Raw genomic sequence first — 17,557 nt, forward strand, 5'->3', positions numbered from 1 at the left:
TTGCGTACGTTGACGGGCGAGCATTCTCCCTGTACAACGTACTTGACAAGCGCCCAATTTACCCTGATTCATTTCCTTGGGCTATCGGTTTCTGTTGCAAAGACTCCCGTTGGTGTATTCTACCAGGTTTCATACTTGTCACTGTCACCTCTCTTTCTGCCCACAATCCCACCCTGAATCTTTTTACTTATAGATCCAATGGAAAACCATCCTTTTCTTGTCTCTCGTATATGGCAATAGCCTGCTGTACGGTGAACATGACGTCTTCACCGAGCTTCATCTGCTCCTTTGTGGCAGCCCGCCTCTTCGTGACTGAGCGTGTCACCCTGATGTTTGTTTTCTCTTTGGCTGTACGCACTTCGTTCATGACTTGCTCCTCGTACTTCCCAAAGATACGGTTCTTCGCATTTCGCTCAGCGCGTGCCTCTTTCTTTTTGAACGCCCGCTTCTTTAGGACTGAGTCCGACTCCTTGATGGTTGGTTCCTTCTCGGCTGCATGATCTATCTTCGCAGGCCCAGCTTGGTCGTCTAGGAAGCCATGCCTCCTGCTCGTGTTTTACTTTTGCTCGTCCTGGAAGTAGAGTATCTGTGGCGGGAGTGAGGGTGTGGTCCGATGGTCGGTGTCTTGGATGATGGCGCGATAGACACGTGAGGGTTGATCCGGTAAGCTTCTTGGCTGTCTGACTTCCTTGGGATCATTAACCCCAGCCGTGCTCATTAGTGGCTTTGTATTCAGGCGACGGCTTGGTTTCTGATAACCATGTCCGTAATGAGCGGCCCCATGTTTAGGTCTGAAGGGAGCCGTGATTTGCAACCTTGGCCCTTTGCTAGAATATTAGAAGTGAGGTTAGTCAACAATAAGAAAGCTAGGTTTGTTCGAGAGTTCTCCCGTACAAATCCAGTGTATTACGTAGATCTCCACAAGTGTCTGTACTGCGTTTGGCGCTCGTTCGGCCAATGTTTCCAGACTCGCGCAATGCTGTCGGCTTGTGGATGAACCTGGGTCCACAACCTCGCCGTGGCATGACGCGTTTTAGGTCTGTACCACTGCCAGCATAGTTTAACCTCCCGGATGTATCCGAAGACTGTGTAAAAGTCATGTTGATCGTCTTTAATCGATGCCAGGAACAGAGTTACAAAAAATTGTTGGACATGGTTGTGGGGAAGTGGGGCTGGTTAGCGGGACACGCTATCACGTGTAGCGGTTAGCGCGCCTTGAAGTAAACACGCCTGGGTTACGATGAGGGCAATGCGACAAGGATAACGTTCACCTCCACGCCAGACTGCCACCCGCCATACTGGTTCACGATCACACCACTATGCCTACCGCTACGAACCCAGAGTCACGCTCTCCGTCTCCCACACCTGCCCGACCTATTGCTGATGCTCCTGGCCCGCGCGCGCAAGGTCTGATCAATGTCTTCAATCAGGCTTCAAAAGCGACCCTAGACAAGTGTTCCGCAAAGAACTTTGCTTCGTGTTTCCCCACGGCCGCGCAGTATAGCCCAGAGGTGCTGGACAACTTGAGAGGGCAGATCGTGGATCAGCTGGACCGGACATGGAAGACCAACTTCGAGGACATCATGGAGAGGAGGAATGTTGTTAAGCTTCTCAACTCGCTAGACCAGTGCATAGAAGATGCAAAATTAAGAAAGAGGCGCGCCGAAGCGAGCGCCAACGGTGGACCCGTCGAGACACCTGTGCCGTGAGTCCCGCAAGAGCATCAATCACTGTCGCTAACAAATACTAACCCATTATCAAAGACCCCATACTCTTACCCCAGCCGAAGTACACTTAGCGCACCTTATGCCTTACCTCGAAAAGCAGGCGACAGAGATGAACACTAAGCTCGTCGAGACTCAGCAATCGAATACCGAGCTGCTTTCGACTATTACTGCACAGTGTGCCGAAATAGAAGCCCTAATACGAGGCCTAGAGAACGTCATACAAGATCTGGACGCCAGTGCACAAATAATGGCTCAAGACCATGTGCAAGACTTGAGCGGAGAGACCAGGGATCTCGAGATGGAGATGCGGACATGAAGCTGGAGAAGACGCAGTGACTTCAAGACTCCGTCCACCTTTCCATTTCGAATACGTCGAAACCCATCACGACTCCATCCCGGGTGCGCCACGAGCTAGATCATCAGCTACAGAGTGCCAGCACCGGATTCGAATACACCCCTACCTACATAGATAGGGCTCTCACCAGAGTCAGGGACAGCTAGTTTGCACCGGATATGCTTTGACTCAATAGGCAAAGGATTGAAGAAGGCTTCTTGCGACACGTGGTGGAATGGAAGCATGATTTCGGACGCAGCGCCGTCGTATAGCAGTCGCTATGGATAGGAGGACGAAGAAGAAGCACCAAGTTGTGGAGAACAACGTCCGCGAGCCTAATTAGAAGGCAAGTCTTCGATGTGGATACCTGAGTGTAGAGGGGCTGATCCGGTTGTTCGGTCAACCCTCTGGAACAGACGAAATTCAACTCGATGAAACGCTGCGAGAGCTCTCGCGGTTAGTTCCGTCACCATATGCGCTTGCCTATTCCAACAGCTTGGTGACTGAGTATAACAAGACGCGAGGGATGCTGAAGAATGCAATTTTGGACTGAGTGCGATGTCGATGCAAAGCCTAATGGCATATAAACGAGTTTTTCATGCTTCGATGTTTTAGTTCACAGCGTTCTTCACAGACGTAGGGATTCTTTGTCGACATGGGGCAGGGAAGTCGCTCCTAGCTTTGGGGAATGTGTGGGGTAGCTCCAGCCGGAGGTTGTTCGACCGAGCCGACCCCTCGAATATGCTCATCAACAACGGTCTTGTACGAACTGTCACCGACACAATTACGTAGTCAGATGCTCTACATGGTATCTTATTCCGACTACGAGCGCCCATCATGATGCTCTAGCGGAAAACAACGTTATTGGAGGATAATTTGTGGAGAGGACTGCTACCTTTGATGCGGAGAGGAAGTACCCGTACCTGAGAAAGATGAAGACCTGGTCTTGATCAGGGTAGTTTCTGGGGTAGATCTGCGACTCCTCAGGCTAATATCTCATCCCAAGTATTTTTCATAGTCGTCGCGGAAGATACCGACTACGCATGAGGGGAAGTGACGCAGCAGACCATATTCCAGCTCCTCTTACAGTAGTTGGTCTTCTCGCTATCAAAGGGACTATAAGGTCTTGGGCATGGCCAATAGCTTCTGAGGCGAACACAGCTTCGCTAAACGGCTAGCATGGCTGCTAGATTCATTTGCTTAGGGTTCTTATCCCTATATAACGATCTAGTGGGAGCATATGCTGTACAAACACGAAATTACGATACATCATTTACCGGTCGTGAACGCGTGAGTCTCAATACAGACTGGCGGTTCTGGCGATCCGAGAAGAACCCGGATGGGATCACCTACGACAACCGCACCGATACGCCTCAAGGGAATGTCACATACTTGAGACCATGGATTCTCCCAGGCGCCAACGAATTCATACAAGATGTGTCGAAGCACTTTGAAGCCCCGACGACCCGCCCTATCGTCAACATTCCGTACATACAAACCTCCTTCGACGACAGTTCTTGGGAGGATGTTACGTTGCCGCATGATTGGGCAATCAAAGGGCCCTACTACATCGGAGACCCAACTCCTATCACAGGTGGGATGGCAAGGCTACCGTCGCAAGGAGTAGGGTATTACCGAAAGAAGCTATCAATTTCTAATGAAGATGCGGGAAAGGTGATCTACCTTGACGTCGATGGTGCAATGTCTTACGCTATGGTTTGGCTCAATGGTAATTTGGTGGGCGGTTGGCCATATGGTTACAACTCATTTCGTCTTGATCTTACGCCTCACTTGCAGCCAGGCAACGAGAATCAGTTGGTGGTCCGGCTCGACAATCCCATAGACTCTTCGAGATGGTATCCAGGTGCTGGTCTTTACCGAAATGTCTGGTTGACTAAGGTCCAGCCGATTCACGTTGCCAATTGGGGGGCCCATGTTTCGACACGAGATGTAAGTGCAGAAGTTGCGACTGTCGACATCTCAGTCCATGTGGAAGCCAAAAACAATGCGAGTCAAGAGGTTGAAGTTGCTACCGACATATATATCTACGATGCAGAGGTGAAGAAGATGGGAGAAAAGGTGGCGGAGTTTCCTAGGACAAGTCTAATACTGTTCGGAAGCAAACAATCCGCGAACGCTACAGTTGCAATTGAGGACCCTCAACTGTGGGGACCTCCGCCAAACCAAAAGCCGAATATGTACGTCGCTGTTACCAGCCTGTTGAGCCACAACAGTAGTATTCCAGTCGACACGTACGAGACACACTTCGGCATCCGATCGTTTACCTACAGTGGTGAAGAAGGGCTTTCCGTTAACGGAGAACGCCTACGAATCCAAGGCGTAGACCAACACTGCCATGACCTTGGAGCTCTCGGGAGCGCGTGGAACGATCGTGCAGCTAAACGCCAATTGGAGGCTCTGCGAGAACTCGGAGTAAATGCTATCCGTATGGCGCATAATCCACCGGCAACAGAGCTACTCGATATGACGGACCGCATGGGCTTTGTAGTCATGGACGAAATCTTCGATAGTTGGGAACAAAAGAAGACAGACAATGATTTCCACCTTATTTTTCCCGAGTGGCACGAAGCTGATCTTCGGTCCTTTATCCGAAGGGATCGTAACCACCCTTCCATTTATTCTTGGAGCGTAGGCAACGAAGTCGGCGAGCAAACATGCTGCGGAGACCGAGGCTACGAGATAGGTCGCCTACTGAACGACATTGTCAAATCTGAAGACCCTACCCGACCCGTCACAGCATCCATGAACGTAGCGAAACCAAACATGACCTTCCCTGAGGCCTTCGACATCCTGAGCTTGAACTACCAAGGAGAAGGTATCCGCGATACACCTCAGTACTCTTTCACAAACGGCACACGGACCCCACCGCAGTACAAACCCTTCCACGATGCCTTTCCGGAAAAACTGATAGCAGAAAGCGAATCTGCGGCTGCACTAAGCTCTCGAGGTACCTATCTCTTTCCCGTCACAGACCTCAATAGCGCCCCCGTGAACGACACAAATGGCGGCGGAAACTCGTCTCTCTACTATGTTTCCGCCTACGAGCTTCATACTGCAAACTTTGGTTCCTCGGCAGACAAGGTATTTGCCGCACAAGACGCGAATCCCTTTGTCGCCGGCGAATTCGTATGGTCAGGCTGGGACTACCTAGGCGAGCCGGAGCCGTACTACGACGCTCGCAGTTCCTATTTTGGTGTTATTGACCTTGCTGGATTTCCAAAGGATCGGTATTATCTGTATCAGGCAAGGTGGCGACCAGATGTTAAAATCGCACATATAGTACCGCAGCATTGGAATTGGGCTGAGAGAGTGGGCACGGTGACGCCTGTGCATGTGTTTACAAATGCTGAGGAGGCTGAGCTATGGGTGAATGGTGTGTCTCAAGGGAGGAAAAGCCTCAGTGCGTCCGAGTATAGGGCTAGGTGGGATGATGTTGTGTTTCAGCCTGGTGAGGTCAAAGTGGTAACGTACAAGGGTGGCGAGGAATGGGCGACGGAAAGTGTCAGCACAACTGGGCCACCGGCCGCATTAAGGCTTACGGTTGATCGAGATGAGATTTCGGCTGACGGGCTGGACCTTTCTTTCGTTACGTTGGAAGTGGTGGATGGTGAAGGGAATGTTGTGCGCAATGCTCACCACACAATTGACTTCGCAATCGAAGGGCCGGGAGAGATTGCTGCTACGGACAATGGGTTCCAAGCAGATTTTATTCCGTTCCAGTCTCTGCAGAGAGATTCATTCAACGGACTAGCATTGGCTATCGTGAAGGCGAGGAAGGGAAAACCAGGTTCTCTGACAATCACGGCTATGGCAGAGGGTCTAGAGGTGGGAACTGTCACCATCACCACAAAAGACTAGATGTAGACACGCTTTCAATTTCATCTCGCAAAACATTTGATAGTGTCGCTCGGCTGCACAATGCTTTTTCCAGCTCTAGGGCATATAGCACTTGAGCAGCGAGCCCAAACTCAACTCACTCCCTGTCTGCAACAAAAGATTCAAGGCGCCAGTGCCAAGATACACGGGACACTTGATCGCTTGTGCCTCATCTACAGCCTGCTTCAGTGATTCCGCGTACCCTCCTAGTGCCTTCCCTTTGCCATCTTCTTTGCCCTCCAAAACCGCAATCATCTTCGCACCTGCGTCCTTGAACATGCTACTTCCGCCTGCAGCATCACAGGCCAACTCGTAGAATTGTGCCAGAGGAATGCCAACGTGTTTGGCTAAGGAAATGGCTTCCGCCGCAGAAACGAGGTGGATACCGGTTAGAAGGTTGACGACAAGCTGGAGTTTTGCTTCTTTGTCCTCGGCTGAGAGGTTGCTCTGGATGCTGGTGACGGGTTCAGAAGTCCATAGGCGGACGATGCCAGCGTCATCGTTAGCTCCCCAGCCTCGGTCGAGCGCGGAGAAGTAGACTTGTTCTGCGGCTGAACAGAGGGTTGCTGGGAACGCTACACTACGAGCTGTAGATGTGATGATGCCCTATATTCCTTGTCAGCGCGTAGTCATGTCGTCTCGTCTTTCCGAAAATGGGATTTCGGAAGACGCGGAGTTACTCACAGTATCCTTCAGAATGATAGTCACTGCACTTGCCCCTGGGAAGTAATCCTCTTTCAAAGTCCTCTGACTGCGATTCTCAAACATCCAGCTCCACCCAGTACTCCCCAGCACCTTATCGTACACATCCTTGCCGTTCAAGCCCAGCCTAGCAGCGAAACCATATGCTTCGCTGAGAGCAAGAATCTGAACTGCCGCAAGGACTTGATGAACCATCTTCATATTGCTACCCGCGCCAATACCGCCATCGACAATGAAGAGCTTGGAAGGTGCGGACATCTCCTCTAGCAACCATTGACCTTTCTCAAAAGCTACAGACGAAGCACCAGCCATGATGGACAAAGTGCCGTCTGCTGCTCGTCCTGCACCACCAGAAACAGGCGCATCGATGAATAAGATATCGTCCCGGCCGATATCCACTAGCTCTTTCTCTACACTCTTCGCGTATGCGCTGGGTACTGTCGAGCACAGCAAGAGCGTAGCACCTTTTGGTAGCGCACCCACAATACCGTCTTTGTCGAAAAGCGCAGGTTGAGCTTGCCAAGCAGCGGCGACCATGACGATATAGAAAGGCTTGTCTTTTGCGGACTCCGAGAGCGAAGTTGATGGAGTGCCACCAGCGGCCTTGAATTTCTCGAGCGAAGGTGGGTAGAGGTCGAAACCGGTTACAGGGTAGCCCTGCTTGACGAGATGTGTTGCCATGCCCATTCCCATGGCGCCTAGGCCACAGAAGCCGATTTCAGGCTTGGATGACATTGTTGTTGTGTTTTAGCGGATTCGTCGTTTAATACTTCCAAGGTAATCTCTAGCAATACTATTGCTAAACGTCAACGAGCACTGTGCTGGAATCGTGTTCAGTGACTGGAATGAGAAACTGTCGTTTTCCTCTTTCTTACACTATAACCAATGTGTAGCTCTTTCTCAAGTAAGGTCTATTAAATACAGACCATGAAGATAAAGTTTAGAGTTACAATATCAAAGATAAAACATCGACCACGTACATCTCTCATATCACCCCACCCGGCCCGACGTCACGCACTGCTCTCTTTCCCCAGGAAAAGTGGCCTTGGTCCGGCAAAAGACCCGTCTTCGGTCATTGATATTCATCCTGGTTGCCCCGCACTATGAGCAAAACCGGCAAGGCGGAGTATTGCTCACCCGCCGAAAGTGGGTCGTCGGCAAATGACCGATGGAATTCTATGTTGGGGAAGCCGGACGCGCAGAGAATGCATAAGGAATTTCGGCGTGTGCGCCGCCTCGAGGACGCATCTCTTGGATATGGCAGTCGTCTTTGTGGACCTAGTCTACGTTCGGGTTGACATACGCCGTTGCTGGAAGCCGGTCTTGACTTGAGAGGACGGGATTGACACCAAAGACTGCAAATGTCACCCATTTCTTCAGAGAAGCATGTATATTATTCACATTATCATATTACTGCAAACTTCCTATAAACGTACCACGCGTTGAAAATCGTCAAAAAGTTATGGAAATCCGTATACGCAAAACCAGACCTCAGCTTCCAGTGAGATTGATAACCAGAAAGCTTTCAATCACATCGCCCAAGCCACATGAAACGGATACATCGGATCCAAAACTGCAGTGCCATCGCTCATTCCATCAGGGGTATAAGTCGCCAGTCCTTGCGAAGACGGACTATTAGTTGACAGAGAGTGAAATACTGCTCAAATCATCAGTGGTACATCTAAGCAGCAACAACCCTCTCGTCCTCACGACCACGCTGATGCTCACTAGCGATGGTCGAGTTAACATCGTCATCAAGGTCCTCACGGTCGTCGTAACCGTTGCCCTGGTGCTCGGAGGCAGGGATCCATAGGCCAGACTCCCTGTCGAGAGCCTGGTCTTGGCCGGAGAGGTCGACACCCTCACCCATGTTACGGTTCTGGTTGCGGCGGCGTTGAGAAAGGGTGCGCGATCGCTGGGAGAGCTTGGAGGAGACGGAGGCATTCTGGGACACCCAGTTGGTAAGAGCATCCTCACAGTCTTGGATGATGCTGTGGTGTGTCAGTAAATGTTTTTCTTGGGGGCAAGGAAGGAGACTTGACTCACGCCTTGCTAGCCTCGTAGCCGTCGTAAGCTTGGCGGGTTTCTCCAGGAGTAACTGGTGTATCGTCGACAAGTTCGAGGAGGTGCTTTCCGTAGCCAGCGATGATGGCCAGCTTCTCGCAGTGCTCGCGCATGGCGTCGAATTGGTAAGTGAAAGCTGCCTTGAGCTTCTCACGAGTGATGTTGGAAAGCTGGGCTTCGGCAACCAGAGACTCGGCCTCGGCACGTACGAGCTCCTGCTCAAGGACAACAATCTTGGGGGAGTTGGGCTCCTTGTACTTCAACTGAGCGATCTGGTCGGTGATCTTCTGCTTGCCTGTACGACTGTAAGCGTCATCCTGGTGGAACGCATGTGGTTAACTTACGGTCACGGCTGGGCTGGACGGAAGCTTCAATGTTACGGATGCTCTTGATGGTGACACGGTATTGGTCGTAGCGGTCAACATACTGGTCCTCGAGCTCACCGATTTCGTAAATGAGAACTCCGAGCTTGTCAGTGACGTCAGAGACGTCGTCGTCGCAGGCTTCGCCCCAAATGGAGAGTTGTTGCTGTGTGACAAGTCAGTACTACGTAGGGTTTCACAGGGGTAGTGCAAACTTACTGCGACCTCCATACGCTCCCTGGAAACCAGCTCCATGCTGCGCATGACGTTCTTTTCCATCTTCACAAGTTGTGACAACTTCTTCGCAAGGTCAGGTCCGAAGGCACCGGCAGACTTGTGGCGGAAGGTGTGGCCTACATAGCAGAGAATCAGTTAGCAGCTATAACATAGACAATGATATTCTTAGCACTGTAGTGACCATCCGGTGAGATCCGCTTGTGGAATATGTGCTGTTGCTGCATTATGCGACAAAGCGCTATTCACGCGGTGTGCGAAGGCGGCACTGCGCAGTCCTTATAGCTCATGTTTCGCGCGAAACGAAAACGGTTCCAATGCAGAATATCTCTCAAGTAGAAGACATACCAATGTTAGCCTTGCCAAAGAAGCGCCCGCTCTTGGTCGAGGACGCAGGTGGCGGGGGGCTCTGAATCTGCGACGCCGTAGGCGCGCGAGATTGGCGCATGCTGTATGTTCGGTGCATGTTGGCGTCGGTGTTGTAGTGATATATCGAGTATGAGTGGGCAGGGTGCGGCCGGGTGTGAAGCTTTTTAGGTGTTGTGTTGATAGGGAAGGCGCAGAGATGTCGCAGTATGACGGAGGTTTTGTTTAGGGGGGTTCAATGACGTAGACCTTGCTTAGCCCCACCCTCCCGCGGCGATCATGTTCCCGGACACGCTACCCTCAAATCATTTGCACATCCTCCACACTGCGACATTGGCAATCCTTGATCAGCGTAGGGTATCCTTGCATTTTGCTTAACCTCAATGCTTCGATTGCGACCCTTTTCTGCGCATTGCACCCGCATATATGCCACATCGCATACACAGCCAGACAACCGTCGCCCTGATTGCGCTGATCTAGGCTAAGGCTAGAATAGTTGGCGCCAGTGGCTATGTCCTCTCCGGCTGATGTGACGTTGATGTGTGCCTGGTTCCGGAACCCAATGGGCGCCATGACAACCACGCTACCAAGAATCCATCTTCCCTAGACCCTTACAAGCAGTCATCCAAGTCACTTGGCATCCACGTTGTCTATCTACTAAGAGTCCTGCCATCTCATTTTACGATTATCTCAAGTTCGTGCGATGTGACAAGTCCATAGAAGCGATGAGGCAACTCGAGAGGGGTGTGTGATTCGAAAGCCGGGCGTTCCGCGACCTGTTTGAACAACGCTGGTGGGAAAGTGACTATCTTGGTTCTAAACTAGGTCATGCCATAGCAAGCATTGACCAGTGGCAGAATCTTGGTTTTCCCAAGGTCCAAAACTGACCATGTATAAAGCGTGCATAAAACATTGGGGTATATCGTCAACTCATCGCACTCAAATCTGGGAATACAATGCTCCATCGTGAAGCTGATTGGCGAAGACGCTGAGTATACTTCCAGCTTCGCCTAGGCCATTGCTAGGACGTAGAGCCCAAAAGATGAGCTCGCCCTCCCGCGGTGACCGACGGTGGTGCACAGCTAGGGATACTAAGCTTATTGCGAACACAGTTGTCACGCCCAAAAGGGTGTTGACAAACAGCGTAGAGGGCAGCTCCGATCGAATGCGCTTCGACGATGCCAGCGGCTCCGAGACAATGACATTTTTCCGCTGTGAGAAGACGGACAGCCCAGGAGTGTTCCCCAAGATCTCTTTGGCGCCGGCTAGCGTACTTGAAACGAGAGTTCCTGATCTTGCTGCCCACGGTAAAGATGTACTTCTTGGCGTCTTCTTCGCACCGGCGGAGACAGACCAGATATCTGCAGAGCTCACCTGTTCACCGCGGAATAGATCCTCATGCAGCCTACCTATGTATGCTACAATGCGTGGGTATTTGGTCTGGAGAGTTTCTCTGAGCCATGCCTGGGGCACTGGCGGGTAGTACAGCAAGGACAAGTATCCAAAGGCAAGGCAATCCAGACTGGATGGCTTGTCCCCACGGAAGAGGTAGTCGTGTTTTCCCAGTAGATCTGACAATGGGTCCAAGAGTTCGCCTGATAGAGCATCAAGTCTGAATCGTGCGGCGTACACCTGACCACCTAAGAGGCCGCCAAGACTCTTTCCACGCCCTATGCTCATGGCATTTGGTTGGTTTTCGGTAGGTATGCCGGCTGCCCGCTTGGCGGCTTCATATTCGGACGAAGCGGTACCTCGACCTGGCGCAAACCCCTCCTCGGCTGTGGTCTCCACATCTAGACTACTCAATCCCATGTGCGCCGTCCTAGCTCTAGCGAGATCTCGTCGTTTCGGAGGGACGGTGTAGTTGGCATACCATGGGAGGATGGCAGTATACGCAGACGAGGTTGTAGAATTGTAGTTTTCGGCAGAGACGTAGAGGGACAGGTCGATCAGAGGGGTTGCTGTGGATTGTAGAAATGTGATGAAGCTGTAAATATATAAGAATACATATATCAACTCATGGATCGGTACCTACGCAGTCCTATCGGTCTGCTGTCGATTTGATAAGTTGACATCAAGGTCATTGGTGACTGAAGGGTGGTTGCGAAGGTATGCGACAATGTCCTCAAAGCCGGAGGCTGTTGCGACATCGTCATCGAAGAGTATCGGTAAGCTCTCTGCGAGTGTGTAAGGGCTTGCTCTGGACACGATAAGTCATGGATCCCGTACCTGTGGTGCCAATCGTAGGGTTGTGCTCGGCCACCAGTGACCATTCTCCTCTGGGGATGACACGCTGACAATAGGCGATTGTGGCTATGCATTCAGGCTCTATTGAAGAAAGCCCAAAGGCTGGGCCCCATACATGAAGCTCAAGCACCATATCTAGTGCTGTGTTGTGGTGCGTCGTGTGTGATTGTGATGCGCTGACGCCCACTTTCCGAGCAACTTCTGCGCATGCCGATCGGAACTAGCGTCGGAACGCTCGCACGTGAACACGCATCATCGTCGCCCGTGTCTATGCTGGCAGTTGCATTCACTTACTTACATCGTCAACATCAGGAATCAACGCCACACTCTCTAGTCCTTCAATATGGCACCACTCCGACGATACTTAAGAATTACAAAGCATTCTGTTCTCGAGGTTCGCATCTATCTTGACCGACCCACTGATGCTGAGGCATGGCTATTGAAGCGCGACGACCCAGCACTACCACGCGTCATTGAGGCTATACGACCGCTTGTACTACCGAAGCTCCGAGAGGAAAACGAGCGGGGTAGAGGCCGAGGTAGTGCCAAATCTAAAAAGAAGGGAGTAAAGGACGTCGTCGTTGAAGGTAAGTTGCATGGAAGTTTGATATCGTATCCACAGTGCAGGCATCCCCGCATTGATGCTGTAGTCTTACTCAGACGGCTAACCTCACGTCAGATGATTTCGAGGTTTCCATCTTTTTGACGGACCTATCCTCCCGGCACTCCGTTCTGACCAAGCAAAAGATCTTCAAAGACAAGGCCCGCATCCAAAGCAATTCCGGGAAACTCACCAACTGGCTGACAAGTGGAACTAGCGATCAGCCTGTCGTTATCAACGAAGATGGCGCAGATCCGATCGTTATCAGAGAAGAGGACGATGATGAGCCCATCAATCTTGCTGACATCCCGGCAGCTGACCAATCTGGGAAACAGCCTAAACGTTCAGCACGTCAAAGACGCCGAAGGAACGAGGATGACGATACTGCACTCAGCAATCGCAGCGATAGCGAAGGTTCGGATTTGTTTGTCCCTGAGCCCACCAATCGACGTCGGACCAAGGCTCGTACACAGGACGAAGACCAGGATAGTGACGAGGAGCCACATGCGGATGATAAGAAGAAGCTTGGTCTCAACACATCATATGATGGCTTCAGTATCTACGGTCGTATACTGTGTCTTGTCATTAAGCGCCGTGGCGTACGAAACGTGGCAGGTCCAAGTGGTGCAAATTCAAGCCAGGCTATGCTTGAGAACTGGGTTTCTACACAAGCTGTGGCAGAGCAGCTCGAGGACGATGAGGACGCTATGTGAATAGAATTAGCATCACTGTACTATACGACCGCCGTCGAGTTAAGACAGTCGGATCTTGTTGCCGACTGACACGAGTACGAGTGCGAGCTGACAGGGACGAAAATAACAACGCCGGCCACGATTCACCGACCCTGAACACGATGGGTTCTTGACAGGCTTATCCACGTGGACGCACTGTGCTGAACCATCATACCGGATAAATGCGCGGTCCCTCAGGAAGTCCTTGCGCATTAGGCGGCTTAGTGAACCATTTTCCCAGAGGAGTGCAACATACGCCACGATATTCGCGCACCATTTTGTGCGTGCGCGTCTTTCTTATTTCCGCTGCAAACGTGGTCCATATCGCATCCGGGGCTTGATGAGGACAATGAACCTGAAACTGAGCATATAGAAGGGGTTGATGTATTCACGGTTGGAAAGTCGGCTATTCGGAACGACCAGACGTATTACATACTGCACCTATGGCCGGGGTCTGTTTGTTTTTTATTCGACCGCAACGCTGAGTGCTGCGTTGAACAGCTCGTGGATCGAAAACAGCACTGGGGAACCATTGCCTTGGCGCATTGAGACTCGGTGCTTTCCCGGCGAATACCCATCTGAATTCTCGTCTTCATCTCGTCTGAGTCTCTGAGTGCTTCACCAGTAGCGCATCGGACTCGCCGGCCCCAAAATGGGTGGCGCAGCGTGCTCGCATGCTCGCTCTCGCCTGAGAATGAAGGCGCATAAGCCACATAAAGTGCGGTAGCGGCGCCGAGAATGTTGCGCGTACCTGCAGCAACGTGCCTGCACATCGTTCTCCGCACCAAGCTATTGATCTGCTGACGACGATCAGCTTAATCATTGCTATCGGACCATGGCTGCCAAAACACGGGCAAATCAAGTCTTTTATTCACAATGACGTTGTGATCGGCTAGCCACCACTACGAATACGGAGCCGGTGGATAGAGTTCAATGCCAATACTACGTACTTTTTTGCGCCAACGCGAACAACGTGATCGTTATTGTGAGCAGGCTTGCATGAGAATCGCGAGAGGCTTATTGATTCAAGCAACATGAGATGAAAAGCATGTCGGTCAAAACCGCCGTCAATTTTCCTTGGTAGACAGCCGCGCCTGCAGCTTCAAGGGACCCTTCTAGGGGCATGGCTTCAAACTGATGACCTGTCAATCAACGGCAGACAGACTAATGCTCGGTCTCTTCTCGTCTCTCCGCGCTGGCCAGTTGGTTGGAACGCTTGTCAGCCGAAAACGTCTTTTGCTGGGACCAGATCTTTGGCTCTGTAGCTTGTCACCGTGTCGCCTTGTCTTTCGCATTGGACTGTAACATATGCGCAATCCTTCCCCACTGTGCTGAAACGACAGCTTTTTAGAAGCGTTGAGACTGAACTAATGAACTACCGAAGGGGGTGGCGATGGTGAGGACGATGCTTTCTGCATTAGGTTTTGACGCACCAGCAGCCCCTGTAAATCTGGTCGCTTACTGTCAACCATGAGCGCATCGCCAGAATCTTCTCTCCAATCGTGGTGGGTAAGGGAAATCTTTTTTGCTTGTTGCGCACAGGCTTTCAGGGTACTGTAAACGCTTCGATAGTCGTGATTTTCATCTCGCAGGTCGCAGGGGTAGAGGTGGCATATTGCGAATGTCAATCAAACAAACGCCTATCTGAAGTCAGACGTAAACCCTGACAAGTCCACGTGGAGTTTGGCCAGCTGCAACAAGCGAGCAGCGGTGCTCCCTCCGTCCCTTCAGACTGGTTGACAGCTGCGCCAAGTGGCTGCATGGCGCCCGTTCAACTCTCTCCTTCCGGACCAGCCGAGCTTCTGTGATAACCTTTATCGAGCAGCCACTACCAGCCAGTTGCGGTCGCCGGAACTCTTTGAGAAACAGGGCACACTGGGCGTCGGTAACTACTCCTACCTCGGACACAAACGCGAGCTAGGATTAATACGAGTTGCCCGAAGACGGCAAACCAAAAAGACAAAAATAATCATGACATGCCTTTGTGCGGTGCTTTGCATTCTCAGCCTAGTTGCCCACGAACAAACGTGTATACCCCGGCCAACCGATTCAGGATAGCAAGAGCAAAGTCATGCCTTGACCTCACACCGCCAGCACGGGCGCCAACAGCTGTGGACATTGTGGAGCGGAAAATTCTAGGGGGCTTCGAAATTGGGTAGAAGCGTCAAAGAAGCACGGGAGAAGGTCGGCATAGGCGCTAGATCTTCCTGCGCTGGAGGTCGGTGGGTGTGTCCGACGTTGGCAAATAGGCGACGTCGCAAATTGTGTGACGGAAATTTACTGTCAATGTGTCAGAATTTGCTCCCGACACGCACGGCAACAGGAACCGAGCGATGCCTGTTCCTGATGCGCTCGCAAGCAAACCCTCTTACAAGCGGTCCCAAGGCGGCGACTGATGCATGCCAGCCCTGCGCACCGTCAAGATGAAAAGGAGGGCTACGTTTCATTCCTCACGACCGTTCGCACTAGGCATGTCTGCTAGTAAGAGCACGGTAGTGGTCAGGGAATAAGTGATGTCAGATGAGCGCAGACACTTCCCGTGGGTCAATCATGCCTCGCTGGGCCTGCTGCCTTGCCTGGAGGATGATGCGTTGTATGAACGACATGCCGCGACGGCGACAATACTGCGACAGGATTGGATCAACGCGATCTTCACGCTGTCACGAGGCCGATGAAACGACAAGGCGGTAACGCGCAAGTTCGTGTTTCTTCTCCCCCTGCTCATTAAGTGACCAGGATCAGCGATGTTTCGGCGTGCTTTAGCTTATGCACAAGCCAGGAGCCACCCCTTTCCTGCTCATCAGCCCAACGCCTCTTTCACCGCTTGGGCCGTGCCATGCCCTGCCTAGCATTATTACACACATCGTCAAAGTACGTAGCTGACCGACATTTTGGGGGGTCTGCAATCTGAGCACAAACATAAATACGTTGACCCCCCACCATCGGAGTGTTCGTTTCATCATCCAGAGCCGAAGACTACAACACAAAGAGTATATCTCTATAGCCTACTACCACTACTACAACAACATCATCATCATCATCATCGTCGTCCAACGAAGTCTCCAACAACCTACTCAACACTTCCGCTCAACACCAGCCTAACAGCTCATACTCACAAACCAACACAATGGCCGCCACTATCTACGACGAGTCCATCATGGCATCGCAGAACCTCCCGCCTTGCCCTGGCCCACCACCAACCCGCCCTCTTCCTCCTGTCCCATCGAAATAGAGGACATCAACTCTCTACCTCGTTTTTGTCTTGTTCGACCTACACTTGGCTTTGGCGCATCTCAACATCGATATCAACTCCGCATCCTTAACCGAACATTCTCAACGCGACCCACCTTACTACTCTATCATCCGACATCGATCTGCACCTTGCCGCCTGGTATGCCGCCATCATGCAGTGCATCTGCAGCATCCAGTACTACCTGATCTTTGGCGCACTCTGTGCCTCAGACTCAGAACAACTCCTTGTCACTCACCTGACATCCGCCGCGATTTCCGGTTAAAAGCAGACTAAGCTTGTCTTCGGAAAGCGACTCGACGCCAGTCCACCTTGCATCGCAAGCCTCCACGTTATTACGCCCTGCTATCATGTGGCATTGCTGCATGTACCAGGATCCGCTCGTCTCACTTCCACCTGAGCCACGGCTACGATTGCATATCCCACACACGCTGGTTCGGGTGTCCGGAACGATCATTCTCTATAGACGCCTACTTTACTTTGGCATATACACATCACAGTCCTTCTAATATTGAGCGTATTATTTGCTTTAGACTTGCATTAGTTGGCGCTTGGGATTGGTTGTGTGGCATCATAGCATCATTAGTTCTTGGAGTTCTATTACTGGTTAGGCGGCATCATAGCCAGGAGGAATACCCAATATCGTCTCGTAGCATTAATTGTTTGATCTAAGATCAATTACGCTTATACTTGTTCTATTCTCGTCCACAGTGAAACTCGCATGCAGTTGAATTCAAAGTCCCCCTGTTCACTAATCCTTCGGCTTTCCCTTTCCATTTGGGGGCTAAAAGCCATGCTCAGTCGAGGACAAGCCTCTAAGGCATCTTCCAGGGCATCTTCCGATAGAGACGTTTGCCTAGAGACGTCGCCAGGTTGCCAGCGCGCGCGCGATAGTTCCCTTGCACACCACTTCAGCTAACCGCTAAGGCACATGGCTGTGATAGGATCCACCATTGCTTCACAAGCGCTGCAGCATGTTCGAGCGATCAGGTATGCATCCTCCACAATCAGGCACCTGTACATTGCAAGCGCTAGGCCATAC

The 17,557-nt window shown here is 51.5% G+C and overlaps 8 protein-coding genes across 8 annotated transcripts; 4 read left to right on the plus strand and 4 right to left on the minus strand.

Annotated features, from left to right (window-relative positions):
• Nucleotides 1–187: 187 nt before the first annotated feature.
• Nucleotides 188–1,100, minus strand: GT037_004327 (uncharacterized protein; the record flags this gene model as incomplete). The annotated part of the gene is made up of 2 exons (XM_038929374.1): nt 188–545; nt 895–1,100. 2 exons carry the CDS (start codon nt 1,098–1,100, stop codon nt 188–190), a joined length of 564 nt encoding a protein of 187 aa, XP_038787646.1.
• Nucleotides 1,101–1,319: 219 nt separating this feature from the next.
• GT037_004328 (uncharacterized protein) lies at nt 1,320–2,043 on the plus strand (the record flags this gene model as incomplete). Its single annotated transcript, XM_038929375.1, has 2 exons — nt 1,320–1,705; nt 1,764–2,043. The coding sequence occupies 2 exons, from the start codon at nt 1,320–1,322 to the stop codon at nt 2,041–2,043; spliced, it is 666 nt and encodes a 221-aa protein (XP_038787647.1).
• Nucleotides 2,044–3,240: 1,197 nt separating this feature from the next.
• Nucleotides 3,241–5,940, plus strand: GT037_004329 (glycoside hydrolase; the record flags this gene model as incomplete). Its single annotated transcript, XM_038929376.1, has 1 exon — nt 3,241–5,940. One exon carries the CDS (start codon nt 3,241–3,243, stop codon nt 5,938–5,940), a length of 2,700 nt encoding a protein of 899 aa, XP_038787648.1.
• Nucleotides 5,941–6,015: 75 nt separating this feature from the next.
• On the minus strand, nt 6,016–7,395 carry GT037_004330 (oxidoreductase-like protein; the record flags this gene model as incomplete). The annotated part of the gene is made up of 2 exons (XM_038929377.1): nt 6,016–6,564; nt 6,643–7,395. 2 exons carry the CDS (start codon nt 7,393–7,395, stop codon nt 6,016–6,018), a joined length of 1,302 nt encoding a protein of 433 aa, XP_038787649.1.
• A 946-nt stretch (nt 7,396–8,341) lies between these two features.
• GT037_004331 (uncharacterized protein) lies at nt 8,342–12,066 on the minus strand (the record flags this gene model as incomplete). The annotated part of the gene is made up of 8 exons (XM_038929378.1): nt 8,342–8,651; nt 8,707–9,019; nt 9,069–9,252; nt 9,306–9,439; nt 9,669–9,849; nt 11,061–11,673; nt 11,722–11,863; nt 11,916–12,066. 8 exons carry the CDS (start codon nt 12,064–12,066, stop codon nt 8,342–8,344), a joined length of 2,028 nt encoding a protein of 675 aa, XP_038787650.1.
• Nucleotides 12,067–12,276: 210 nt separating this feature from the next.
• GT037_004332 (uncharacterized protein) lies at nt 12,277–13,247 on the plus strand (the record flags this gene model as incomplete). Its single annotated transcript, XM_038929379.1, has 2 exons — nt 12,277–12,520; nt 12,613–13,247. The coding sequence occupies 2 exons, from the start codon at nt 12,277–12,279 to the stop codon at nt 13,245–13,247; spliced, it is 879 nt and encodes a 292-aa protein (XP_038787651.1).
• Nucleotides 13,248–14,632: 1,385 nt separating this feature from the next.
• Nucleotides 14,633–15,384, minus strand: GT037_004333 (uncharacterized protein; the record flags this gene model as incomplete). The annotated part of the gene is made up of 2 exons (XM_038929380.1): nt 14,633–14,819; nt 15,293–15,384. The coding sequence occupies 2 exons, from the start codon at nt 15,382–15,384 to the stop codon at nt 14,633–14,635; spliced, it is 279 nt and encodes a 92-aa protein (XP_038787652.1).
• Nucleotides 15,385–16,234: 850 nt separating this feature from the next.
• Nucleotides 16,235–16,588, plus strand: GT037_004334 (uncharacterized protein; the record flags this gene model as incomplete). Its single annotated transcript, XM_038929381.1, has 1 exon — nt 16,235–16,588. A coding segment is annotated over one exon (354 nt), but the record flags the coding sequence as incomplete, so codon positions are not given.
• Nucleotides 16,589–17,557: the final 969 nt, after the last annotated feature.

Source organism: Alternaria burnsii, assembly GCF_013036055.1.
Source record: "Alternaria burnsii strain CBS107.38 chromosome Unknown 698, whole genome shotgun sequence".
Lineage (NCBI taxonomy): Eukaryota > Fungi > Ascomycota > Dothideomycetes > Pleosporales > Pleosporaceae > Alternaria > Alternaria burnsii.